The sequence below is a fragment of the Chlorocebus sabaeus genome, chromosome 16 (assembly GCF_047675955.1).
Source record: "Chlorocebus sabaeus isolate Y175 chromosome 16, mChlSab1.0.hap1, whole genome shotgun sequence".
NCBI classification, from domain to species: Eukaryota; Metazoa; Chordata; class Mammalia; order Primates; family Cercopithecidae; genus Chlorocebus; species Chlorocebus sabaeus.
In genome coordinates this window covers 37,570,364-37,592,621 of record NC_132919.1, presented here as the reverse complement: position 1 = coordinate 37,592,621, position 22,258 = coordinate 37,570,364, and the positions used below count along the sequence as shown (strand labels likewise).

Here is a 22,258-nt window from a genome sequence, read left to right as displayed (position 1 = left end):
ACACGAACACACAGAGACATGCCCATGTGAAGATGCTTGGTGGGGCAGTTTCCTTGGAGAAACCAGGCCAGTTGCCAGCTCCCCAAACCTCTCTAAGGCTCTGCCGCTCCTCTCTGCCCCCAGGTTGCTGGGGCTAAGCCTTTTCCCACCCCACCCCTATACACCACTCTGTCTTCTCTTGGGAGGGGATATATTCCTTGGATGTCTCTATCTTCTGCCAGATCATTGGCTCCCTCAATGGGGGTGCTGGTGTCTGTTTCACTCATTGCTGGGTCTCCCAGCCCAGTAGGGGTATGTCTGTGGGGATGGCAAGGTGACCTACTGGGTGACTTGCTCAGAACTGAGGGGTCTTCCAGAATTCAGGACGCCAGTACTCAAACCCGAACTGTCATGGGCAACGGGGACAGTTATGGGCAGGCAAAGCATGGAAGTGTGTGGACAGACCCCCGAGAAGGAAATAAATAAGACCCAAAGTGGGAGCAGGATGAAGGAACTGACTAGCCAGTCCAGGGCTAAATGAAAACCAGTCCCAGGATAGTCCGCCACAGGGCTGAGCCAAATGCCAGGGGGGACTCTGCGGCCCGGGGTGGTGGAGTAGGAACACCAGGCTCCAGGAAGGGACACAGGCCTGGGGTTGGCCACAGTCTGGTGTGGGCCTGTGACCTGCTTCTTAGATGCTCTATGACCTTGGGCCATTTTCTCCTCTGTAAAATGGAGATAATGATACCAACCGCCCAGTGCTGAGAATTAAATCAAATGTCTGCGTGTATGTTAAGCACACAGTGGCTATTCCACGGCTGCTCCTGTTGGGCTGAGGAGCAGGCACCATGGGGCCAGAGGACATCCTGCTTGTTCTCTTTGGGAGAGAAATAAATAATATTGAGAGGGAACATGAGCCACGCCCTAAGCTAAGCACAGGATGCACCCCCCTCCCCCGGGTAATCCTCTCAATGCCCCGTTAGTGTTTTACGCTGAAAAGCCCCTGCCCTGACCAGGGGTCCCCACAGGCCCAGCTGGGCTGACTGGAGCCATGAGGCCACCCTCCCCCCCTCCTGCTGGACTTGGGCTCTGAGCCAGGCTGCTTCTCCCACGGACACACCTCCTGGCCAGGACATCCGGGCACTCCTCCCCTGCCCTGTTTGCCCTTTTCCTGCTGCAAGCCTGACTCTCACCCATCATCACTTCATCAGTTTCCAAGGGCCAGGCCCAAGGGATTGCGAAAGAGCTTTGTCCTTTATTTACTGGATGGCCTCGGGCACCTCACTTCATTTCTCTGAAACCCAATGTCATGTCTGTGAAATGGGGACTCACGGTCTCCACCCCGCCAGTGAGGGCTGGGGAGAGGCCACATGTGAAAGTGCGCTGGCTGTCATGAAGGCTTCCTCACAAGAAAGAAATTAGCCTGGGGGACCCGCTTAAACATGGGTGCCTGAATGGCCTTCACTGGTATCCCTTTCTCTCTTTGGGGTCTCTCTTTAGGGAGAAGTTACACACAGTCAACAAATTGTGGTGCTGGGCAATAAAGTCACCCCCCAACCCCCGCCCACAACCCACTAGTCTGCGTCTCTCCAAAAGCAGCTTGCTTGAGGTAGAAGGCCAAGCTGTGAGTGACAACCACACCCCACAGGGAATGGAGGCAACTGGAACCTAGAATGCAATTTCCTAATTGAGAATTCATCCAGGCCACCAACCCAGTCCCCCACCCCAAGAATCTTGGCCAAGGTCCTCAAGGCCTGTGACTCTGCCTATCCCTCTGGCTCAGGTTCCTTAAGCATTAAATGGGAACATGGCTCTTGTCTAAAGCAGTTGAGGCTGGGGGTGGGACAGGGGTCACTGGAAACTGGACCCAGGTCAACTGGCCATTTGCAGATCAACTTGATTTTAGTCCAAACTACTTATTTTGCAGATGAGGATTCTGCAGCCCAGAGAATAAAGTCACATTTTTGGAGGGCACTCACAGCTCTAGAGGCAGAGTTCGACCTTGTACCTATCCAGTTTTCCTACCAAGCAGCTGCTTCAGCCATAGATGAGCGTGTAGATAATTATTAAATCACCAAAGATTTGGTCCTATTCTCTGCTACACTGTACTTTGAAAGAGAAAAGAGCTGAGAGCCCAGTGCAGGTACGACATCTGGCCTGGGTCCCATCATCCAGCCGGTGACTGTATCGCAGCGGAAATGACCCTCGACTGGTGTTAACCGGACTGCTTTCTAGCCGCGTGCCCTTAGGAAACCTGTGTAGGGTTAATCTCTGAGGGTGCCAGAGCTCATCTGGGGACATAAAGGGTCAGCTGGCTTCTAAGCTCCACCCCCTCCAACTCTGGCATTCCCCAGCCAACGGGTCTTACATCCCCTGCCCCGTATTCAGACCTGACCCAGAGCCTTAGTGGCTTTTAATCCAAGAGCGAGATTCTCAGGCTGACCCCTGGGCCCTCCCCAGTCCCCACCACCTCCCCAGTCCCCACCACCTCCCGCTGGAATAACGCAGCCCAAAGCCTCCCTTACGGAGGCAGGAACTTAGGTGAGCAGCTCCACAGGGCACATCCTGCCCTCAACCCTGAAGACCCCACCCTGAAGAAACGCCTGAGGGTGGTGAGGAGGGCGGGTTGGAGCCGAGGGGGTCCCTCTACGCGAGAGGAACGCCGGATCCCCGCCGATCCTTCCCCTATCCCGCCCCCAAGTCCTCACCGTGGAGTGGGCCCCGCGCTCCCAGGGCCGTGCGCCCCGCCCCCTGCGGATCTCAGCCACAGCCCCCTACGGAGGAGCCTGGGAGGCCGGAGGCCGGCAGCTCCCTCCCGGCAGAGAGAACGCGAGGGCCCAGCCCTGCCGGCGCGCAGAAGAGGACACGCCGGGATCTGCAGCAGCCTGGAAGGTCGCCGAGCTGGCGATGCCCGGCGGTCCCGGCAGCAGGGGAGAAGGCCCCACCCCGAGCCTCAAGCCCTCCGCTCCGCGTGTCCGCAGCCCCGGAGTCCCTCGGTCCCTCGGCGGCCTGTGCCGGGCTCCGGACCCGGCTCTGCGTGCGTCGGTGGCTGCTCCTTCGTGCCCCGCTTGCCGGGGTCCCCAGTCTACCTCCCGCTCTCGCCCCAGGCGGGCTGTGAGGCCGCGGCCGGGGCCCTGGCCTGCAGCGCCATCTCGTGGACCTGTGGAGAGTTGCCGAGGCCCGAGGCCTAGGCGGGCTCTGGGTTGGCTCCCACTCGTGCTCCCGGCGGGGAGCTGCGAGAGCTGCCAAGAGGACTCGCCGGGAAACGAGGCGCGGCCGTCAGCTCTGGAAATCCGTGCTTCCGGAGTGGGTTCGGGGTCCCCGGCCCCATCCAATAGGAGGAACAGATATGCGCCTCCGGGAGCCAAAAAGAAAGTCCAAGGGCAAAACCGCCCCGAGCGTGCTTGGACACATTCAGCGCCCCGCGACCAGCCTCCACCCCGAAGGCGCTCCGGGGAGGGTGCCCAGGGGACCCGGAGCTCGGGCTCCCTCCCAAGAGCGCGGGGGCTCCCTCCGCTGCCGCCCAGTCCTGCGAGCATGGAGCGCTCGGCCTCCTGCGGGCTCCCGCCTGACCGCCGGTGCTCCTCACCTGGGAGCCAAGGACAGCGAAGGAGGGGGAGGAAGCGGGACTGGATTTTGGGTCCTTCCCAGAGCGGAGGAAGGCAGGCTTGGGGTGTAAATCCAGGGCTCGTGGAGGCTGTCCCTCAAGAGGCCGTCCCATAATCGGGAAATAGGGGGTCGGGGCCTCGAGCTGGGGCGCTTGCGCTTGGGAGTCCCGGGGAGAGCGAGGCTTAGCGCGCCCCTCCCGCCCCAGGAGCATCCCGCGCGGGAGTTCGCGGTCAGCTGGGAAGGCGGGCCCGGGAGCTGCGCCCTTCGGAAGGGCAGGGCCAGGCCACACCGGTGGCTCGGGTTCTCCACAGCAGCGGCGGGGGCGTTGGGGAGGAAGGGCTTGAGGGCTCGGATTCCGATTAGCCCGAGAGGAAATGAGGTCCGCGGGGCCTTGGAATCCGTGCGGCTTCGCCGCTAGGGGGTCTCTCGGAGCCCCCGCACTCACACCCTCCGTCTTCGAGTTCCTCCGGGAATCGAACGCGCCACCCCACACCGACAAGCACAATTCCCTCTTAGATCTCACACGCCCTACACGCGGGGGCCCGCGGCGACAGGCTAGGCCGCCAGTAGGTATCGCCATTGCCCCAGCACAGGCCCTCCTGCCACGCGCGTGCCGGTGGCTCTGCCGTCCAAGGACCCCGAGCCAGGCCCTGAAGGGTTAAGGAGGCCTTGTGGCACCGGAGCCGCGGGTACGCGGGGCGCCTGGGCTAATTGGCGACCCTGGGGACAATGAGGGCTGGGAGGCCGGGGAGGAGGGTGGCTTAATTGGGCATGGGAGTGGCCTAGCCTTTGTCTAGGACAAGGCCCAGCCGCCGGCCGCGGGTTCCCGAAGTCGAACTCTGGCTACCAGCTGGGGCCCCGCGGAGCGCCGGGTGGGCGGGCGACTCGGAGGGGACCTGTGAGGCGGGAGGTGGCGGCTGGAGTGGAGTAGGGGATCTTGAGGCCCTGGAGTCCCACCCCACTCGGGTTGCTGCAGCAACGACGCGGCCCAAAAACGGCCGCGACGAGGCAGCCCCGCCTGGCCTTCGCAGCCACTAGCCTCCCCCGCGCCGGTGCCTGCGCCCGCGCCCCTCCTGCGACCCTAGGTCGGTGCTGCCCCCTGGTGTCCGCAGCCCTGTACGCAGGCCGCCGCGGGCCCGCAGCCGACTCTTGTCTCCCTCCTAGTGTCCTGCCGAAAGTGAGAAGCCGCGGGAAGCAAACGCGCCCCTGCTCTAGGAGTATGAGGCGTTTCAGCCCAAAGCGACCTCCAGCAAACGCGCTGCCCACGAGCTTCTATTTAGGCTGGAAAACGGGCTTCTCTGTCCCCATCTGGTTCCCGCAGGTCTGAGGTCTCAGCCGGAACCCACCCTCTGGGGTTAGGACACGTTCTACTGCAACCTCCCACTCGTGCACTGGCTGAGTCCTCTCCCCGCTCCAGCCGCATTCGGCGTGGCCTGGGGGCAGCCCCCTCCTGAAGAGGAGGGCCTGGTTCTCTCTCTCTCGTTCCTTGCAAAAGTATCGGCCCACGAAGGCGTCTAGGCGTCTGGGGGCCCAATTGTTCATTCCATCTTCATCATCGCCCTCCCGCCATCTCAACGTCCTTGGTGTTTTGGAAGCCAGCACCCTCCCCAAACCCCACAGTGCCCAAGGTGGGCAGCCTGTTGGGGCAGGGCATTCTGGGTCCCCAAGGCTTAAAGAGAACTGAGAAGGAGGTGGGGTGCTCGGTGACCGACCAGACCCAGGGCTGAAGGGGTGCCCGCCCAGTTCCCACCCCTTCCCCACCCCCACTGCTAGGAGTCGGTCTGGAGACACCCGCTAGCTGGGAGAGGAGGATGCGGCTCTGGGGAGCTCACCGGCGCGGGGCGGGAGGCAGATGTCCTTGTAGGAATGGGTCTCGGGGAAGGACCAGCCTAATGGAGACTGACACAGCGGGACCCCGGAGAGACCCCAGCCAAGCCCGTTATTATACAGGGGAAAGTGAGGCAGGAATGGAAATAGCCCACTGACCCCACTCCCCATTTTCCCAAGAGAGATTTAGATAGATGAGTTAAAGTAAGAACTTTAGTCCAGAGTTTGCCACTCTAGCCAACAGCCCTGACGCGGAGGAAATGTTTGTCTTTGAGGTTCAGGAGGCAGAGAGAGGGGAAAGAATTCTAGGCTAAGCGATATTTGGCGGGGCAGTACGGGTGGGACACAGCCAAACCCCTCCTCGGAAGGGAGAGGGCGGACAAGGAGCACCCATCCTCCCAGCCCACGCACCCAGAAGCATTGAAAGGAGATGCGTTTCCAGTGTGGTTTCCCGGAGAGGGAGTCAGAAGCCAGGAGTCCAGGCCGCTCGGCTGCTCACCTCCCGGCCCGGGTGGGTGCCCAGGCCAGTGGCGCGGAGCGGCGGGAGCGGCCGGCAGGGGGAGCCCGGCCCTGGCCTGGGACGCAGCGGGCGTCCGGCGCCGGCGCCGCCCTGCCTCGCGGCTCAGCCAGCGCCCCAGACGCCCTGCCGCTCTGCCGCTCCCGGGGTGCAGCTGTCGCTGAGCGAGGGGCGCGCAGCCTTTTGTCCCCGCCTTTCGTCCCTCCTTTCGCGCGTACAGCGCCCCAGCCCCGCGCGGCCCACAGAGCGCACAGCGCCGTTCACTTCGCTTTGTAGCGTTTTATTGTTTTCTCGCGTTTTTGTCGTTTCGTTCTCGCTCCGGAGCGAAAAGTGAAAACCTGAGGTGGAGCCCGCGGGCAGGGCGAGTCAAACCCGGGCGGAGGGGCCGAGGGGCCGGCGGGGTGGTGGCTCCTCTGGGGCTCAGGGCCTTCTCCCGCAGCTGAGGCCCCCCAAGCCCTGTACAATATAGATGCTCATGTAAAATGAAAAAAACTTTAAATGTATGAGTTAATCTCTAAATATATGTACACAGCAATGTACACCTTTGAATAAATTAATACCAATTTGCGTATTCTGGGAACCTTAAAGCTTATTTACACAAATTACCATTTATTTCATAAATATCTTTTTTTTTCCCCCTGGGGACTCAAGGCAGACGTGCCACTCCCTCCGCTGACCCAGGGCTGGGAGGGGTGCCTGTCTCTTGGGGAAGAGGTGGGGGGACTAACAGGTTCCCTCCCAGCTCAGGTCTACACTGACTTCAGTCGTGTAACTGGCTCCAGCATCCCTCAACCCAGTTTTCTCACGCGGTCCAGGCCCAAGGCCCAGGGCTCTGGGACTCCCTCCGATGCTCCCACCCCTGGCCCCTGCACCTTCTGGCTTCTGCCGGGACCGCTGGGCCCTGGATGAGGCCTCTCCCACCGCACTGGAAGACCAGAGTCACCCTCGGATGCCACCTTGACGCTGGAGCGATCTGGACCTAACCCAGCAGCTCCCAAGTGACTGTGTTTCCGGCAGCCTGATTCCTTGTTGAGGCCCAGGGAAGTGTCCCAGGCCCCGACTTGCCAGACGAGGCTCTATTCCGGCTGCTGCAGCCCACTTTTCTCCTTTATTTAAATAAATACCCATTCTGTGCTGTACACGTCCCAAGCAGCAGGGGCAGGCAGCCCGGGTGGCCTGCGTGGCAGGGGAGCAGCTGGGCAGCCCCTCACTTGGGCGACTCCCGGCCTGGGGAGAGGGCTCGCTGGCTCTCCAGCCCACTCACCAGTCTCTGGATGCTCTGCAGTTCATTGGCCGCCTCCTTGGCCGAGCCACTGGGCGACAGGGCACCGCGGGACGGGGCCCCTACTTTTCGGAGAGCCAGCTCGGGCAGGGGGCTGGGCTCCCGGCTGTTTCCGCCACCAGCCTTGGAGCCCTCGGAGGCCAGCCCGGTGGTGAGGAGGCTAGTGCTAGGCGGGATGGTGACCGGGATCTGATAGGGGCTGAAACGCAGTCGGGGCCGGGCACTGCCCAGGAAGGGGCTCCGAGATAGGGAGCCGGCAGCTGCAGCAGCGGCAGCTGCAGCACTAGTGGCGGGCAAAGCAGAGGCGGCTGCGGCTGCTGCTGCCATGTAGGTGTAAGGGTAGGGGAAGAGGCCTCCGAAAGTGGGCATTGGGATTCCCTGGAAGAAACAGAACAAGACAAGGGTTAGACATCTTGCCTGACGTGTTTCTGAAGGTGGGCTGGGTGCTGGGGTGGTGCTATCCCCTGGACACCTTGCCCTGCTGTTTTAGGGATGTAAAACAACAACGCACATAATTATAACCACAGGCAGCACAGGTGAGCATGAGCCAGTGTGCCTGTGGCCAAACCCACTTAGAAGGGCGAGATCACTTCAGGCTACCATGCAAAGGCCTGCCATCAAGTTCTGTGCTGGGCGTTACAGCAGGGGTAATGGAAAGGACATTCCAGGTGACTGCACTAGCATGGGTGAAGGCCTTGAGGGAGAAAACAGGGCAGGCATAGGGCCAGGTGGCAAACAGGCAGCTTTGGGTGTCTTGGAGGCTCTGCTCATTGAGAACAGTATCCTCACCACCGTCCTATCTACAGGCTCTGAAGGGCTGAGGGCACACACCCTGGGGAAGACACTTTGCAAAGTCCCTTTCTGCCTGCTCACCTGCTCAGGGTTCTCCTGCCTGGGCCAGGAGGAGGGCACAGGTGCCAACCAGTTCATAAACTGGCCTGAAAGTTCTACAGGGAACGCCTGGCAGCACCTCACTGGCAGCTGAGGAAGGAATGCAGTCTTTGCCTGTGAAGGGCACAGGAGCCAGGAACTCCTGGACAAGCACCTTCCTGAGTTCATGAGGTCTGGCTGGTGCACGGCCTGACCTTTGAGATAATGGCTTACTCCCCAGAGCCAGTGGGTATGGGGAGGAGGGCAGGGGGCTGATGACTGCGCTGGGCTCCCAGGGAGCCTCAGGCCTGGCTCAAGTAGGGAGAGGAAAAGGGGCAGCTTCATCAGGCCTGAGAAAACACCCTCCTGAGAGGGTCAGGTCCTACTGGGCATTTCAAACATGGCATCTCAGGTTGGGAGAAAGGGAGGCTTCAGATGTCTTGGGATTTGGCTCTACCTGATGTCTAGAATGGGCTGCACTGGCCTGGGAATGTTAACCACCAGCAGCCCTAAACACAGATGCCTCCCAGGTGCTGGTATTCTCACCCGGGTCATGCACCTGTTGGCCAGGCTGTGTCTAGAAGCCCTGACTTCCTCACGACCTCTGTGATGCTGGTGGCCATTACCAGTTTGTCTGGGGAGGAGGCATTCACATACACAAATAATCAGGGGTGCAGATTAAACCTCTGGCCCCTGAACTCCTTTCTCCAGAGGCTCCCCCTCCAGCCCAGAGCCCTAGATGAGTGATGGTGATACCTCAAACACCCCACACACCCTAACACTGAGCTGTGTGTAAAACTCATTTCAGAATCGCCTGCCCCACCCCCCACCCAACTTTTAAAATATTTGCTTCTGAACCAAAGGAGCTTTCTCAGACCTGAATTGCTATTTTCCTTCCCTTGAGATAAGATCTCAGGGGTTCAATTTGCCAGAAACCTCAGAGGAAAGAAAATGAATGAAGAGATTCCAAATCTTTCCACAGGGAATATTCCACCCAAGCAACCAAAGAGGCCACTGTCCCATCGGATCTCCTTACTGTGCCCCCAGCCACACTTTCATCAACACTCCCGTGGGAGCTGGGAATTTCAGTGGGGCCTGAGGAGCTGAGTCCTCACCCCTGACATGTGGCTGGGGGTGCTGGGAACTCAAGGTAGGGGAAAGACCAGCCTTGTCCTCCGCCAGGACAGAGGACTTCATTGAAGGTCTAGGAGGGGCCAGAGACCTCTGGGAGGGCTGGTGGTCAACTGTTCAGAAAATAATGCAAATGTTCCTCCTCCTTTTGTCTGGCCACCTTAGCCTTTCAGGATGGACAGGGAGCCAAGGGTCTTTGTTCCCAAGAAAAATGTCCTGAGGCCAGGAAAGAAGACTTCACAAAAGCCAGGGGTGGCCCTGGTCTGTGAGGGTCAGAAGAGCCTAGGTGGGCACCGCTCTTCTCGCTGGGACTATAGGGAAAGAAGCAGAGCCAGAGAGGGTCAGGGACTTGCCAAAGGTCACACGGGAGTCAGAAGCGGCGCCCTGGCCAGCCCCTGGACCTACAACACAGTCCTCGTCTCTCAGAACCCAGGTGTCCTAAAGGGCGTCCCGGGGCCTCCCCTGGATGAAGTTCTTGCCTGCCAGAGGCTCCCAGGGACCCTGGCACCCCTCGGGCCCTCCGCTGGCCTCCGCCTCCAGCTCCCTGGGCCTTCTCCCTCGCTGGCGCTGCCCTGGGGTCACAGGCCTTACCTGAGATGCCAGCATGTGCTGGGAGAGGTGGAAAGGGAAGGGCGCGGCGGTGCTTGCTGCGCTGGCCGCGGGACCCAGCCCGCCTGCGTCCAGCCCCGCGGCGGTCCCAGGCCCGCCGCCTCCGCTGTTGCCGCCGCCTGCCACCGAGGCCAGCAGGTGACCCATGCCCATGGCGGAGAAGGCGCCAGGGCCCATGGTGAACTGTCCAGGGTGCAGGAAGAGCGGCTGGCCGGCTCCCAGTGGCCCAAAGAACTGCTGCCCGTGCAAGTGGCTGGAAAAGGCCAGGCCGGGTAGGTGTCCGGCGCCCAGGGGGGACGCACTGTCTGTCTGCACCACCAGCGGCGCCAGGCCCGGCTCCTTCCCCTCAGCCGCCTCCTTGCGCCCCTCGTCCTTCCTCCGAGCTTCAGCACGCTCCTTCTCCAGGCTCCGTAGGCCGAACGGACCGTCCCCGCCGCTCTCGGCCGGTTCCTTGCCCCTCTCGGGACTGCGCCGCTCCCGGGCGCGCTCGGATTCGGTCAAGCGAGTGGGGCTGGCACTGTCTGGAGCCGGGCTGCGGCCTAGCGGCGCCCCCGCACGCTCCTCGCTCGGCCGCTCAGGCTCCAGGTCGCTGTCCGCGGCGCAGGACTTCTCATCAGCTGCGGGGAGAAGGCGCGCGGGTTACAGGGGCCCGGGCTGAGGCCGACGAGCAGGATCAGGGACATTCGGAAAGGGCTGCTCTCGGGGAGGCCGAGTCAGAGGAGCTGCTGCAGTCGGGCAAGGGGCGGCTGCAGGTCACCTAATGCAAGACCCCAGATTTACAGTGGAAGGAACCAAGCCCTGGAGAGGAAACCCTACAGCCATAGAATTACACGGCGCCCAAGGGGGCAGGCTCGGAGTCCGGCCGGATCTTCTGGCTACCGGCAACCGCCCTCGTAGGGGAGTCCCGGGACGGAAACCCCATCCCAGACACTCGCTGACGCTTCCTTCCTGGCCTTTCAGATTAGCGGGTGGCTCAGCAAAAGGTCAGCCCAGCGACCTGAGGACCACCCCCCCTCCTCCGGTCCGACTCTCACCTCGGGCCCGGTGCAGGCGCAGAGGACTGGGCGCTGCGCCTGGAGAGGTGGGTGGTTCCCGCGCTGGGGGAGGGTCGCATGACGAGGCGTCTGACTCCGCGCCATCGCGCTCGGGTTTGCAGTGCTCCTCGTACAAGCGCAGAGACGGCAGCGTCAGCTGCTTCCTGGGGATGAGCAGAGGGAGCTGGTCAGCGAGGAGCCCATCCCTCCATCCCTCCTGCTCGCTGCTCCCGCAGGCACCCGCCACAGGGCTGCTGTCCTCGCCCCTCACCTTTTCTCCCGCCGGCCGTTCCCGGTGTCCCGGAAGCCCTTGGCAAACGGGTTGTTGTCGATCTTCAGCTGCGTGATCTGCGGGGACCGAGGGGGCGGCGCTAAGTCAGGCCGTGGCTCTTCCAGCCTGGTCGGGGGCACCCCGAGGTCAGCGACTGCTGGCCGCAGAGGGAAGACCCGGGGAGCGTCCACTTGGCACCCACCCGCCTGGGATGGGACGCCCCGAGCTGAGGCCGGTGGGAGGGCCTCGCGGAAAGCGACGGGGTCTGTCCTCCAAAAACTTCATTCGAGGAATTATCCCTAGACAGGCCCACATAGGCCTAAAGCTGTGCCACGGTGTCGGAACCGGCCCAAGCATGCACACCCGCCCGCGGGCTTGCGCAAGTTAAACGACTCCGCACCCGAGCAGGGGTGCATAGAGACTGCAGCTCACACGCAAGGCTGCAGGTACACACCAAGCCAAATCACACTCACGAGCCCGCGCACACGCAAGTATGCACAGACAGAACAAGCGCCCACAGAACCAAACGAATTCACACGCCTCCACAGGTATCCAACACGCCCCAAACGGAGCACGCACAGCCCGGCGTACACCTTGGTTCACAAAGCCACAACGACCGGCACGGACACTCATACCCTCTCTTTCACTCGACAGTGGCGCACAAAGGCCCAGGCCTAGAGGGGTGATGCTCTGCCCCACTAGAACAAGGGTGGAGAAGCCGCAAGCAGGAAATTGGAAGGAAATTCTCTAAGCGCCTCCCAAGGGGCCTGGGGCCTGGACTGAGCTAGAGCAGTAGCCAGGGGTGCTTTGGGGGGCTATGTCACCTGTCCCACCCTCTGGCTCCCCCGAGAGAGCGAAAACTGGGCCCTGGGTTCCGAGCATCGGTAGAGCTTGGGCAGATTGCTTCGGGCGCCCTCTCTTCATTTACATTCTCATTCTTGAGCCAAGAAATAAACGAATAGAATATAAAAATGTCAGCGCGGGCCCGGAGTCTCAGCTAATTGCTAAGTAAACATCTCCACCCGAACGAGGGCCCAGCTGTTCGCTCGCCCCGGGGGAGCCTGTGTGTGCGCGCGGTGGGCTTGAGAGGGCGCCTTGAGGACTTCCGTGGGTGCTGCGCGTACGGATGCGAGGCTCCGTGCTCAGGGGCGGGCCGCAAGCGCGCGGATCCCGTGCAGGGGGCTTCAGGGGCAACGAACAGACGGTTGGGCCTGCATGTGTTGAGGGGCGTCAGTGCAAGGGCTGAGCCCACCGCCCGCCGCGCGCACCTTGTCATTCTGGTAAGCAGTGACGGCGATGAAGTCGGTCTCCGGGAACACGTAGGTACGGAAGGTGCTGTACGGCAGCTTCAGGATGTCGTTGGCTCGCACTATGTGGAAGCGCGGCTGGTACTTGTGCATGGAGTTCAGGATGGTCTGCGGGGAGGGCGGGGGTCAGCCGGCAGTCGCCGGCCCCCGCCTGAGCTTTTCTATTCTTTGGGTACCTGACCTCTCCCTCTCCATTTCCTTCTCTCTCTCTCTCTCTCTTTCTCTCTCTCTCGGTTCTTCCCCTTCCCCATTTTCTCCTGTCTGCTCTTTTCTCACCCTTAATTCTTTTTCTTCTACTTTTCCTCTCACTTTTCCTTTTCACAACTTCTCTTTCTCTTGCCATTAAAAATATTTTCCCGGTGGGAAACAGAAATGAGACATAGCAAAAACAAAACAAAAACTACAACAAACAAAAACCAAAACCAACCAAACAACAATCCCCCCCCCCGCAAAAAAAAAAATAAAAAAAATAAAAAAATTTAAAAACCCCAAAACCCTACAATTCCACTCTTAATACTCTCTTGCTTTCTGGCACTGCTAAGCCCCTAACCCCAAAGAGATGAGAGTCCAACCTTCTGGCGCTCACCAACTCCCCTACCTCAAGAATGGGCAGTTCCTTTTGTCCTATGAAACACCCCCCACCCCCGTTCGCTGGGGCCTTGCTCAGGCATAAATGGAGAGAACCCCCAAACCCTCTCCTCCTAGTTGGGCATCTGCCTATGGGAGGAGGGAAAGGTCTTAGGGAGGCTAGGGGGTGGGTGGGGAGGGTGGTTTAACTTTTAAATCCCCTAGTCTTGGGGGAGGGCCAGGGATGCGGGTCTTGGCGGAAGGGTGATGGACAAGTTGAGGTCATGGGCAGTTCTTCCAAGCAGGGCACCTACAGGCCAAGAGCAGGGTGACTTCCGTGGCCCAGCACTGCAGACCCAGTCGGGGCAGCACCTGCCTCCCTCTTGACCTTAGGAGGGGCCCTCCACGGCCTGATGAACTGAGATTGTGAGCTGCCAGCCACCGACCCCACAATTTCCCAGGCTTGCAGAGGAGAGCCCTGGGGCCCAGGCCCAGCCCATGTAGGCCACAGGGCAGTGAGCCGGGCAGGGGCACTCTGGGGGTTTGCCCAGCGCTTCCTTCTGGGAGATCCTGCCGCCCTGCTCTCCTGCTAAACTGCAGTGCTGGGTCAACAATCTCCCGTCCCGTCCCCACCCTGCCCCTACACTCACGAAGCCGTGCTTGTCAGAGATGTTGTTGGTCAGCTTCAGCTTGTGGAAGGCCACAGGCTTGGCCATCCACTGCTCCCCAGTGGCTGGGCTGTCTGGGTGGATGTACATGCGTTTGGGCATCTCAGGGTCGGCTTTGCCTGCCACCATCCAGCGCGAGTTGTGGAACTTATAGCGGCAATCGTCAGCGGCCACAATGTCCATCAGCAGGATGTACTTGGCCTTCTTGTCCAGGCCACTGACTCGCACCTTGAAGGGGGGGAACATCCGCCTGGGAGGGAGGTAAGGGAGGAGATCCCATTGGAACCAGTTGTTCTAGGTCCGAGGTTCCTTCTCCTCCTTTATTTATCCCTCCTCGCTGCGCACACCGCTGCCGCCTGGCTGTTTCCCCTGTGGTCGGCTGCTCTGCCCTCTCATCACTGCCTGGAATACCCCACCTGTGGCTGTTGCTCCCAGGAGATCCCATTTCTGCCTGTCAGACCCTCTCTTAAATGGCCTCCCTTAGGCCCTGTGCTCAGATCTGGGGACCCTCTTTCTCCCTGATCTGAGATGAAAGCCGATGCCCAGGAGAGAAGTCTAGGACCTCTAGAAATATTCTCGCTTCTCCTGAATCTCCCCGAAATTCGTTCAGGGGAAATACCCACTTGGGACGGAAGCTCCCAGAAATAAACTTGGAGGGTGTTTGTATTGGGAACTGGGTTACAGAGCCTGATCAGACATCCTAGCCGTGCCGTTCGGGGGAAGAGGGTGAACCCGAGGCCTGGATTCTCGGTGGCTGAGTCGAAGGGTGGAGGGGCTAGAGCTGTTGCTTTCTTCTGGCTTTAAGGCCTGCGGCGGCGTATGCGTCCGGGGCTCGGATCTCCGCGGTGGGGAAAGGGCTCTCAGCCCGGTGAGGCGGAGGGCTCGGCTGACCCGGGACTCACTGCCGGGAACCGAGCGACCGGTCTGGGGCTAGCGGGGCGCAGGTCCCACTAGGGGCTTCGGGATCGGAGCAGAGTCTGGGAGAGGTTGAATTTCTCCCGAGCTCGGAGACTGACCCGGACACAGAAGAGCGAGAGAGCGGGGCGGAGGAGACCGCCAGGGCCAACCCGCGGGGCCTCCTCCGCGCTGGGACTCAGAACTGTTGCGGCTATTCTTTAGCGGTGTGTTTTCGTTTTATTTCATTCGGAGGATTTCAGTGTTTTCGTTTAAAAAAAATCGCTCCGGTGCCAAACGAGAAAAGTCAACTTGGTTGTCCGTGGGAGCGAAGCGTGGCGCCAGGGCCAGAGCCTGGAGCCGGGAGCCAGGAGTCTCCGGCTCTGCTCTGATCCGTGAGGTCCGGTGCCGCAGCCCGCCCGCCCGCCCGCGCGCCCTCCAGCCGGCCGGCAGCCCTACCTCCCGGACTTGGTGATGACCATCTCCGTGCCTAGTTTGTGGAACTGGTCCCACAGCTCTTTGGCCTCCAGCGTCACCTTGGGGTCGTCCTCCACCTCGTCCTCGGGCTCCAGGCTCTTGAGCGAGCGCAGATGCGCGGCGGGCGGGTGCGGGCCCAGTGCCGAGACGTGCAGCCCCGCCTCGGCCGCTGCCGCCGCCGCCGCCGCCGCGGCCGCCGCCCCCGCCAGGCCCGGGTCGGGCAGCGGCTTGGCCAGCGCGCCAGGCGGCAGCGCGAGTGCCGGGAAGAAGGAGGGCTGCGCCGCCGCCAGAAAGGCGGACATGGGGAAGTCGGCGGGCCGTGGCGCGTGGAACGGGTGGTAAGCCATGGCGCTGGCCGCCAGCGCCGGCTCTCTCATCGGGACATCCGGCCCAGGCGCCCGGGGGCCAGGGCCGGGGGCGCGCGGCTCGGACCCCCGGCCCGGGCGGCGGCGCGCGCGGAGGACGGACGACCCGGGTGGCGGGCGCGGCAGCTGCTCCTCCGGGCTCCCAGTCCGGCGCACCGCAAGGGGCACTGGGCTCTGTGCGCGGGGGCGGCGGGGGCTCTGCGCGGGGCCGGGCTGGGCTGGGCTGGCCCGCTCCGGCGCCGGGAACCACGCGCGACTGGTTAGATCTTGTCGTGATCTCTGGAAAACTGTGACTATCTCACATGTCCTGCCCAGCTCGGATCCCCTGCGCTAACGAGCCAGGCCCCCCTTGATTGCTGATTTTACGCTTTTTGGACCAATTGTGGGTCTCCGGGGGCGGGGTTTTGACAGCTCAGGCCAAGCTCCGGCCGGGAGGGGGGGCCTGGGAGAAGGTGTCGGAAGCCTCAACAGTAAGAAAACATGTCAACAGAATAAAATATTAACCAATGACGGGCCGCCGGGCCCCGAGACCCCTCCTCCTGCCCCGGCCCCCACCGCCCGCCCGCGCCGGTGGCTGCCTGCGCGGGGCTGGAGAGCGCGGTGGGCCGACCTGACCCGCCGAAAGGGCCTGAGGCGAGGGGCGCCCGGGTCCCGGGGCCTTGGGGAAGGGCCCGCAGCCGCACGCCGGCCCCAAGTGCAAAGCATTGACACGGCCCCGTGAGGAGAGGGGGCGCCCTCCTTCTCCCGCGCCTGGAGGCCGGGCCGCTCTGGCCCGAGCCCCAGCCTGGCCTCCGACCCAGCTCCCGGTCGCGGCGCCGCCTGGGGGTCCCTGCACTCTGGAAAGAGACTGCAGGCGCTGGAAAGCGAGGCCGGTGGGCGGGCGAGTCGGGAGGCTCGGGCGGCCGAGGTCCGGGAGCGGATCCCAGGTGGCGGGAGCTGGTGAGTGGAGTCATGGCCGAGCCCTGCTGGGGCCGACGCGGGCGGGAGCTGGACGCGGCCTTGCGCTGGGGAAACGCGGGGACCCCCTACCCACGCCCGCCTTCACCGGAAGACTCGGAAGGAACCTGGAGTTCTCCGCAGACCCGGGCCGCGCCCTGAGCTTTCCAGCGGCCGGGAGGAGCGGGTCCTGGGGCTAGGAAGGTGAGCGCACCTTTCCCTAAGCACAGGGCGGCACTGCGCGGGCGAACCCCGGATTCTCCACCCGCGACCCAACGAATTTTCGCCCTATCCGGTACCGGAGACGAAAGTCTCCTTCATCCAAAATACCGGTATCTTCTCTTCGTTCTGTCAACCACTTTTTTAGAGTTTGTTCTTATCTCTCGGAAGTGCACGTCTCCTAAATTAAGGAGTGCTGAGTAACGCGTGCGGGAGTTGGGGTATCGGCTAGCACCTGTGATTGAAGCCCCCTCTTCCGTGATCAGTCTTCGTCTTCTGTTTCCGGCAGCCCCAGTATTTCCCCCCCATGAAGTGATGGTATGTGTATGTGTGTGTTTCGGGCCCCGTGTGGTGCCGTCTGTACGCAGCGAGAGCTGTAACTCAAGGTGTGCACTGGGAGAGTGAAGCGACCACGCACCTGCTTCCAATTGGGCTCGGGCGCGAACACTCAGGCTGATTCCTGAAGGTCGTGTTCCGAAGGAAAAGACAGAGCATGCACTAGCCACGGGTGACATTCCCACCCGTACAACCGCGTGGTGGGCGCGTACATCCCACATCCAACATTTCCCCATGCAGGCGCCCGCCCGCTGCGCACACCGGTCGCAGGGCACCTCGTTGTTGAACGTTGGGAGCGGCGTTTAAAGGTCGGATCTCTCCTGGCAGTGCGGAGTCGGGACTGACGGAAGCAGTTTGGCCTCTGCAACCGTTTTCCATACTTTTCGGTGCCGACCCCAGGGGCCTCACGACTCCTCATCACCGCACATGAGCGCCGCCCCCACAGGGTTTTCTCCACGACCTCGTTCTTGGCTGGGTGGCTCCTCTCTTAGTACCTCCTCTCTGGCCAGAACGAATCTTTGACTCCGTGCTGCGCAGTCTACGCAGTCGGGGCAGGAACCATTGCAGTTTTCCATAGGCAAATACCTGCCGGCTCCACCTTAGGCGAGATGTGGCCCCTCAGGGAGGGACCCGTTGTGGACACGTTTGCGCAGCTGGTGAAGTGACCAGATAATAACCAGGGCAGCTTTCCTTAGCCGGGAACCCAGGTACCAGCCTAGGAATCCGTGAATACATTTGCAAAGTCGTGTGTGTGTGTGTGTGTGTGTGTGTGTGTGTGTAGACACATACTTTTGTCCTTGTAAGAGTATGTGTACATCTAAATGTGTGCGCTTTAGACATTAGTACATTTCATTAGTCCATCCATAGCTGGTCCAGGGGTCCGAGGCCTGAAGAGTTTGAAACACTCAGGCCTGGGTTATTTGACCGAGAAACCTGGCGGCGACAGCGCAGCGCTGCATCTGGGGACGGCGACCCCACCTACAGTGGCACCGACCTTCCCTCTGGCTTTCCGGGGCCAGGATCCCACCGCTTGCCCCGCCCCAGGATCCCGCAATCACTCTGAGGTCCTGCTGCAGCCGCTCTGAAGAGTCTGTAGCAACCCCCAGCCAAACTCTCCAGCTCATCGAAAACTGGCGCTGGGGAGGCCTGGGCGACCCTGGAGCGGCGCCGTGCGGCTCCCGCTGGGCCCCTCCCCCGCCTAGGCTGGCCCCCTCCCCCTTCCCAGGAACCCGCGTCCCTGGCGGAGTCCCCGGGGCTGAGTGTGCGTGTTTCTTTAAGAGGCCCCGGGGGGCGCCTCGCGGGCCGCCCGGGGCTGGAGGGGGAGGGCGCGGGCGGGGGCGGCTGGCGCCAGGCGGCCGAGGCTCCACAACAAAGCTCCGGCCCCTGTCACTTCGCATCGGCCGGGTCCCGCAGACGGGCGGGGGACGCGCGCTCGGCCGCCCCTCCCTCTCGCAGGCGGTCTCCGGCCGGGGCGTCGGGCGGGCTCCGGCCGGTGGCGCGCGGTCAGTGTGCCCAGCGCTTCCCGCAACAGCGAAAGGGGGCGGGGGCGGGGACTGCCTGGGCCGGGTGGGGCCGCGGTCGGGAGCCTGGCGTGGTTGCCCTTACGTCCTCTGGCCCCGTCACCTCTCGCAGGGTTAAGGGGGATTGCTGGGGCCTTCCCCGGGTTGAGCCTCCGAGGTGGCAGGGGGTCCCCGCCGCTTCCTCCTCTGTGTGCAGGGCCGGAGTTAAGTGAGCCCGCGGGCAGTGGGCAGCAGGAAGCTCGGGCTGTGCGGCCGCGTGGCAGAGCCGGCTACGGACGTGCGTCCGAGTGTCGGGGCGCGGGCTGCAGACTGGGAGCCCTCGGTGGCAGACGAATGTGCCCAGTCTAAGCTCAGGGGACGTGTGTGGCCCGTGCTATGGGCCCGCTGGGAGGGTGCCGCCGGACGCGTCGGTCCTTGCCTGGACGTGGGGAGTGTGGGGGTGAAGGACACTCCCTGGACAGAGTCGCTTCCCATCACGGCTTCCCCGCCGGACCGCACCTCCCGGAGCCCTGGCGCCAGCCAGCCCCGTTTAGCGGCCGGGCCGGGCTCCCCCGCGGTCCCAGGTCTGGCTGGGGTGGGGGCCGCGGCCTCGGTGACCCCAGCCCGCAGCGGCCCGTCCCGTCCCGTCCACTTAAACAAATTGCCGCTGACAGGCGCGCAGTCTCTCTGGAGCCGCAGCCCGCCCGTCGCCTCCCTCCTGTCCCAATTATCCCGTGCAGGGTCGGGCCAACTGGCTAGGATGGGGAGGGGGACGCGGGGAGAGCCGGCGGCTCGACTCCCTCATGGTCGCGGGGTGGCCCCGGAAGCGCCTCTGCAGCCACGGCCTGTGTGGCCCGGTCCCTGGTCTTCCCCGGCGCATGCGATGGCAAGGCCCAGCCTGGCAGCTGTGGGCCCGGGAAGGGCGTCGTTCTGCACCTGAGGGCGAGATCACGCGGCCGAAAAACAAGGCCGCATCCCCGATGGACTTCGGGTAACTTTCCCAGAGTTCTGGGGAATCCCGTAACCCGGGGAGCTGCAGACGACTCACTGGCCCGGGGCCGCGGTTCCGCGGGTGGCGGCTGTACGCTTGGGACACCTGGTCCGCAGAAGTGAGTTGCGCGTCTGTGAACCTTCGTGCGTTGGATGTTTATGGAGGCGAGATCATGATTATGGGTGTCTGGGATCACGGGAGCGTGAACGGGGCGATCGACTGAGTGACTTGAGAGACGGGGTAGAGCGCAGGAAGGACCCCCTAGGACAGGCCCACCTGCGACAGAGGGGCGGGGCTTGCCGGCGCGCTCACAGGCTCTGGGTTCGCGTTCGCAAACGCTTTCGCTGGGAGCGGGTCGGGATTTCCTGGAGCAGCGTGGTTACGGCGTGCCACAATCCGGGCTCCCGTTGTGCCGCCTCCGCCCTCCCCATCCCTGCTAAGGGGCACCTGGCCTGGCTGTCAACTTCCCCTGGAACCATGGGTTTGCCTTCTGGATCCGCAGCTTCCCCTCTGCCTGCTTCCGCTCTGTCGCGCCCCCGGGAAGGGCATGCTGCTCTCTCCCCTCTACTCCCTCCTTTACACATGAGGACTCTGAACCCCAGAGGTGCAGTCATGTACCCAAGGCCACGTACCTGCCGGGGGCAGAGCTGGGATGGGACCCTGGGATCTTAAAGAGAGCAAGTCCAAACCCACTCCTAAGAAGCCGGTGCTGCTGAGCTGCCTACCCCTGCTCCTACAGCAAGGTGATCCTGAGATGCCAGGGCTGCCACCCTCCCCCTGGGCTCTTGCTCTGAATTCGAGACATACAGGATGCACTGTCCCTTTGCCTCTAGAGCCTCCAGTTCTAGGTCTGCAGTGTGGGGGCTGCCTTCCAACTACACAGGGGCAAGGGAGCAGCTGCAAATTCAGTCAGCCCGGACAGGAAGCCTGATGGAGTCCGCATGGGGGTCAGCAGGGTCAGCGTCCTGGATGGGATAGGGGCACAGGACAAGGTCAGCTCTGATTTGGGTCCCTCTAAGGGAACTGGCCAGGGTGTTAAGCAGCCAGGTGCAGACAGGGATCAGCTCACTAGGTGTGTGACTTTGTGACCTTGGGCAAGGCCCTGCCCTTTTCTAGGGCTCAGGCTTGCTTGTCATCTGCAAAAAATGAGGATCGAACAGAACTCTCAGGTACTTTCTAGTTTCATGAGTCCGTGAATTGTGAAAATAAAAAATTATCACTGAGAAACCATATCCACTTCCAGACTGGTGGCTGCCTGGCCTGGCCTCTGCTCGTTTACAGAGGGGCTGGCCCTGGTGTTGGAGCTTGTGTGCTTGAATTGGCCTCAGGCCTCCCGGGCCTTTTCTCATCCCAGACAGTACTCTTGCTCCTTCAGTTGCCACGCTGGCTCCCACCAGCCTCTTTCCAGATCATGAAGATATTTTTCCTTCATCAAATTGGAAGTCCGTAGTAAAGCTGCCTGTTGACCAGATAGTGCTGAGAGAATCGGGAGGTCACATGGATTCCTAAAGGTCCCCTGATCCAGCCACAGTTTGATTCATGTTCTGATGCCCTCCCAGGTGATGCCACCATGAGGTCTGCTGGGGCTGGGGGAGAGTCCCAGATTGCCCTGGATGTTATCTGTAGAGGATAGGAAGCGGCTGCTCTGGGGCCAGTGGCCAGTGAGGTCCCCCACCCTGGGGCCCAGCTCTCACTTCCAGCTGATTACAGGCTATGGCAGGCTTCATAACCTCCCCAATTAGCCGGAGGCCAGGCCCAGGGCCTTTCTGATAACCTGAGCTCCAGTGGCAGCCGCTGTGGGGCCAGCTTATCTGGTCTCTCTTATCCTCACCCTTCCCCCACATACTCAAAGAGTTGCCCTGGCTTCAAGCAGATGAATAACCAGATTGTCCTGCAAGCTCAGCCGGCAAGTCCAGCCCTACACCCACCACTTTCCCTGCCCGGGGGAGGCCACAGCTGTTTTGCCCCCGCTGGAGGGGAAGGGCCAGGCCAGGGAGGACTCCTGACTCTGTAAGCTGCCAGCCAGTTCCCTGAATGGCTGAGAGAGCCCCTGGCAGCAAGGTCTCTGCCACATTCATGTGTCCTGGGGTGGTTTACAGAGGGGCTCATGCTTCCTAGGGCAGCTGAAGCCATCCCTAGGAAGACAGGCCATGGGCAGCATGCACAGGTAGCCTGGTAGCACGCTCCTCCTCGTCCCCATGACTGAAACATGGCTGTAGCTGGGGTAGGGGCAGTGCCAGGCCCATCAATAATTCAGCAAGATGGGGAAAAGCTGCAGCTCCTCCAGCACCCCCTACTGTTGGGGCCAGGCTAGTGTTCCCAGCATGCCTTGGTCTGGCATGTGACTTCTTCCCTGCAGGTGCCCAGGCAGGAGGGACTGGCTCATGCCACCCCGTGCAGGATCATCTTTTTAGCTTACAGAGCCTAGTATGATTCAACAACCCTCCACCTCTGCCCTCAACATGCCCAACTGATCTGGTGAAGGGTACTGAAGACGAAGGCTTCTCAGGCACCATGGATGGGATGGGTGTGTGTGAAGCGGGCAGAGTCCCCAGGAGCTGCCCCAGCTCTGGCTGGACAGTTGCATGGGAAGGCCTGTTTGTGAACTCAACTTTTCTATGGCTGTTCCATTAAACTTCACCCAAACCACACCTGGCTCTGTGGGTTTCCTTCCATTCTCCAAGGCCTCCCTGGGGTCTCTGGGAAGTGTGGGCCAGGGAAGGGGACAAAGGACTAGCATTCCTCTCCTTCCTGCTCAATGCACCATTTGTTCTCCCTGTTCTTGTTTCCTTGTTGCCACTGACTTTAGGTCCAGAAGTAGTGGTGGTGGGGCAGGGGGACAAAATCAGGAACTTGCCATCTGAAGGTTC

The 22,258-nt window shown here is 61.9% G+C and overlaps 2 protein-coding genes and 1 long non-coding RNA gene across 3 annotated transcripts; 1 reads left to right on the top strand and 2 right to left on the bottom strand.

The window, feature by feature from the left end:
- Positions 1-2,023: 2,023 nt before the first annotated feature.
- LINC02875 (long intergenic non-protein coding RNA 2875) lies at positions 2,024-4,028 on the bottom strand. The gene has a single exon (XM_073004882.1). It carries the CDS (start codon positions 3,516-3,518, stop codon positions 2,754-2,756), a length of 765 nt encoding a protein of 254 aa, XP_072860983.1. The 5' UTR covers positions 3,519-4,028; the 3' UTR covers positions 2,024-2,753.
- Positions 4,029-7,011: 2,983 nt separating this feature from the next.
- Positions 7,012-15,743, bottom strand: TBX2 (T-box transcription factor 2). The gene is made up of 7 exons (XM_008011204.3): positions 15,025-15,743; positions 13,654-13,921; positions 12,398-12,544; positions 11,130-11,206; positions 10,859-11,022; positions 9,807-10,441; positions 7,012-7,592 (listed from the first exon to the last, which is right to left on the bottom strand). The coding sequence occupies exons 1-7, from the start codon at positions 15,417-15,419 to the stop codon at positions 7,140-7,142; spliced, it is 2,139 nt and encodes a 712-aa protein (XP_008009395.2). The 5' UTR covers positions 15,420-15,743; the 3' UTR covers positions 7,012-7,139.
- A 167-nt stretch (positions 15,744-15,910) lies between these two features.
- LOC140708649 (uncharacterized) lies at positions 15,911-22,039 on the top strand. Its single transcript, XR_012088800.1, has 2 exons — positions 15,911-16,547; positions 21,748-22,039. It is a non-coding gene; the product is annotated as an uncharacterized lncRNA (long non-coding RNA).
- Positions 22,040-22,258: the final 219 nt, after the last annotated feature.